General features: G+C 30.5%; 1 protein-coding gene across 1 annotated transcript; it reads right to left on the bottom strand.

Moving 5' to 3' along the window:
- Positions 1-428: 428 nt before the first annotated feature.
- Positions 429-1,652, bottom strand: LOC146882145 (uncharacterized). The gene has a single exon (XM_085667294.1). The coding sequence runs from the start codon at positions 1,650-1,652 to the stop codon at positions 429-431; it is 1,224 nt and encodes a 407-aa protein (XP_085523420.1).
- Positions 1,653-4,892: the final 3,240 nt, after the last annotated feature.

The following is a 4,892-nucleotide window of genomic DNA, read 5'->3' on the forward strand; positions in this document are numbered from 1 at the left end:
ATTTTTGGAATAAATTAAAATGTCATCAATGAAAACAACCACAAATTTATCCAAAAATTCATGAAAAATACGGTTCATGTAATCCATGAAAATGGCAGGAGCATTGGTCACACCAAAAGGCATTACCAAGTACTCATAATGACCGTATCTTATCCTAAATGTTGTCTTTTGAATATCTTCCGCCTTGACTCGCATCTGATGATAGCCAGATTTTAAGTCAATTTTGGAATATACCACAGCTCCTCTCAATTGATCCATCAAATCATCAATCCTTGGTAGAGGGTATTTGTTCTTAATGGTGATTTTTTTAAGCTGACGATATCCCACACACAACCTCATAGTGCCATCCTTCTTCTTGACTAACAATACTGGCGCACCCTAGGGAGAAACACTAGGTCTGATGAATTGTTTATCCAACAATTCTTCTACTATTTTTTCAACTCTGCTAACTCTACGGGTGACATCTTGTAAGGGGCAATAGACACGGGTCTTGATCCTGGTACTAAGTCTATAGTGAATTCTATTTCTCTTTGTGGAGGTAACCCAGGAACATCCTCAGGGAAAACATCAAGATACTCACAAACAATAGGAAACTTATTAATGTATGGAATTTCCTTGACTTTTAAAGAAGTTAAGATCATGTATACTTGAGATCCTTTTGGGATTTCATTGTGATTGGTAGTACTCTCTTTTAATTCTTTTGAGTCAAAAGTTTCACCTATGTGTGATTCAAAAATTAAAGTCTTATCGTGACAATTTAGGAGAACATGGTTGGAAGATAACCAGTCCATTCCAAGAACAATATCCAAATGAGACAAGGGAAGACATATAAGATTTACACAAAAATTTATATTGCCTATACAAATATGACAATTTGTGCATGCAAGTGAAGTTGTGACTGGAACATTGGTAGGAGTAGACACAGTTAAATCATATGGCAATAAAGAGACAAGTAACTTTAAATGTTTGACACATTCATGTGATATGAAAGAATGAGTAGCACCTGTATCATATAGTACATTAACGAGGTGACCATTTATGATGCCTTTACCTTGTATTAGATCTTCAGATTGAACAACTTCAGTACCATTCATCGTGAAGACTCTTCCGGTTGTCTTTGGTCTTCCAAGTTGATTCTTTCCTATATTGTTGCTTCCCCCACTTCCTTGCTCCTTAATTAATTTTTTGCATTCATTACGATAATGACCCAACTTCCCACAATTGAAGCAAGTTACAGTCCTTGTGGTGCAGTTTCTTGACAGATGAGGTCCTCCACAGTGGAAACATTTGATAGGGTTGGTTATGCCTGAATTATTGGCAAGAGAGGAATGTCTTTGTCCTGAAGAATTCCACGAAGTATGAGATGGACGTTGGTAGGGTTTCTTATTATTAAAATCATTTCTTTTGTGCCTCAAAGGCCCTCCTTGCCTCCACTGAGTTTGCCTTGCTTTAGTATCATCCTCATAAATCCTACAACGATTTACAAGATTGGGAAAGGAAGAAATCTCTAAATAACCAACTGCTTGTTTAATATCAGGTCTTAGTCCACTTTCAAACTTGGAGCAACGAGAACGTTCATCAACTCTATCATGAAAGTAAGGACAAAATTTTGACAACTCGTTAAACTTTGCTGCATATTCTCCTACAGACATGATTCCTTAACGAAGATTAAGGAATTCAACTTCCGTCCTCCTTCGAAGATCCTCTGGAAAATATTTTTCCAGAAACTTTTGTTTAAAGACTTCCCAAGTAATTTGTCTCCCTTCATCCTCTAATTGTTGTTTTGTAAATCTCCACCAGTTTTCAGCTTCTTCAACGAGCATAAATGTAGCAAATATGACTCTATTTGCATCTGCACACGTCATTGCGATGAAAATTTTCTCAATCTCTGCTATCCATGATTGAGCACCTTCAGGATTAAATCCTCCTTTAAATTTTTATGGATTGTTCCTGCGAAAGGTTTCTAATCCTTGATTTTCCATGGGTTCAACATTTTGTTTTCGGCTCATATTTTCCAGGACAATTGTCATTCTTTCGAATAATTCATTGGTAATGTTTGGTCTGTTATCCATCTTTTCCTGAAAGAATGAACAATTTCCTTAGTTTTCTTTAATTTTTTTTTAAACTATTGTTAAAATTTATCCTTACTACAAGTATTAATTGTTGTTATTACTTACTTTTATTAGTCTACTTATCTTGCATTTCTCTTTTACAAGAAAAATGTAAGAATAAACAACTCGCACCTCTACTTACTAGTAGAGACTACAAACATGGAAGACACCATACCCAAGGTCTTGACAGGAGGAACTACTCTGATACCACTAAATGTGACGCCCCGACTACTATATTAAATAATTATTATTTGATAAAAAGATATGAACTTAATTTTTTTTTGTACAATAAGATTTTTCTTGAGCGAACATTAATAATAACATAACTTCATATTCATATATATATATATATATATATATATATATATATATATATAATGTTTACATCTCTGTAATTGTTCATGAAATATTACAAAAATATATATTTTGTATAATATTAAGAATTCTACATCATAATAGAACATTGTCTATATTTTAAATATCTCCTAAAGATATTAATAAAAATTATCCATGAGTCAATCTTCAGAAGATCCACCAATAATATCCCAAACAACTCTCATTGAGCAGGTTCTTCTTCTACTCATGCAATAGGTACATATGAAAGCAAAATATGAAAGGAGTGAGGTCTTTATAAGCCTTAAATATCAATCTTAATAAACTCAACAAACAATACAGACACTAGGGGCCTAGATTTGGACCTAGCACAACAAAACTTGATCTTGTTTTTCCAGACATATGGATCCATATTCCACTTCTGATGATCCATTATGAACATCAAACGTTACTTTGGGAATTGAGTATTTCTCATAAAACATTGGTACAATCATAATTATTTCTTTCTCGAGAATATTAGCCATTTATTGGCCCACAAAAGAGATATATACTCACTACCTAACCTTGGCGATGCCGAGCAGGTATCGGATAGTCCCAAGTTTGGCCTATGAATATCCTAGTCTAGTGCGCTATTCTGAACTATCCAGATATTCACATACTTGGTAAAACTTCCTTAGACCCAACCATGGTCCCTGCCTTTCATCCCGTAGTGTACCAAACTGTGACTTCCCAAATACAAACACTTTGACACTGGTTTAATCTCAACTTATTGAAACCAGACTTAACTCTTACTTAACTAACATACTCTTGGATATTTTCAAATGTCATAAAATGTGATGACTATCAAATCATGTCATTGTATAAACTATACACAAAGAACATAAAATAAAATAAAATGTACATATAATTTTCTTCTATCCAAGCTCACTGAATAAAATAATATTTATTTCTACTTTACATTTATTTATTTATTTTTAATTATAAAATAATGATAAAATAAGAATCAAAGCTAGAATTTTAAATAAATAATTAGATAAGGATTAGAATGTTATAAGTAAATATAATAATAATAATAATAATAATAATATAAATTAATCATCACTAGTGCGTAACTAGAGATATATTAAATTAAATAAATAAAAAGGATTAGTTCATAACTAGAGATAAATTAAATAAAATAAATAAACAGGATCAATGCATAACTGAAGATAAATGAAATAAAATAAATAAGCAGGAACAATGCATAACTGAAGATTAAATAACATAAATAAATAGGACCAGTGCATAATTGGAGATAAATAAAATAAAATAAATAAAAAGGACCAATGCATAACTAGAGATAAATTAAATAAAATAAATAAACAGGACTAGTGCATAACTAGAGATAAATTAAAATAAATAAACAAGACAAGTGCATAACTGGAGATAAATTAAATAAAATAAATAAACAGGACTAGTGCATACTTGGAGATTAAATAAAATAAATAAACAGGACCAATGATTAACTGGAGATAAATTAAATCAAATAAATAAATAGGACCAGAATTGGAGATTAAATAAAATAAATAAACAGGACCAATGCATAACTGGAGATAAATTAAATGAAATAAATAAACAAATGACCAGTAAATAAATAGGACCAGTGCATAACTAGAGATTAAATAAAATAAATAAAATAAGGGAACAGGACCAGGATCAACGCATAACTAGAGATAAATTACATAAATATGAGAGGATAATAAATGAGAATAAGTTAAATGGAAGTAAATAGAATAATATATGATACAAAAATAAATAAAGGATTAATATAAAACCCATGAGTTCATTAAGATTAATACAAAAATTGCTTAACCTCACTCCCCCTTACCTTATTGATTCAAGGGCACACTAATAATAGTTGTAGAGGAGTATGATCTCTTTGAATCTCTGCTCTAAACTTTCTCTCTCTTCTTTCTCTTTCTCTCTCTTTCCTTTCTTTCTCTCTCTCCTTTTCTTTCTTCCTCTTTCTCCTTCCTTTCTCTCTCTCTTTTCTTTTTTTCTTTCTCACTTTTTCTACATAACCTTCATCCCATCTATATATATAAGTAGGGCTGTGCATAATTTACTAAACTATACTAAACTATAGTTAATTGTACTATATTAAACTAAAATATACTAAATTATTCATAATAATAATTGAACTGTATTATAAAATAGTTCAGTTTTAAGAAACTAAACTTATGTTAAGTTAACTAAGTTAACTATTGAACTATAGTAAATTGAAAGAGCAAAATACCTCAAATAAAATATTGGTATTAAGATAAGAATTGGACTTATGTATTTTGTGTCTTACGTTCTATTCTTTCTATTTCATATTGAAATATTTATTTTATTTTGTCTTAATTTTTTTCTTTACTCTTTCTTTGAGAAAAATATAAAATATTTATAACTAATTTATTAAAAAAAATT

The sequence above is a fragment of the Vigna unguiculata genome, chromosome 10 (assembly GCF_037176805.1).
Source record: "Vigna unguiculata cultivar grain cowpea cultivar isolate G323 ecotype 2 chromosome 10, ASM3717680v1, whole genome shotgun sequence".
In the NCBI taxonomy this organism is placed as follows: Eukaryota; Viridiplantae; Streptophyta; class Magnoliopsida; order Fabales; family Fabaceae; genus Vigna; species Vigna unguiculata.

Coding starts and splice junctions, on each gene's coding strand:
- LOC146882145 (XM_085667294.1), bottom strand. CDS start 1,652: ATGTCTGTAGGAGAATATGCAGCAAAGTTTAACGAGTTGTCAAAATTT.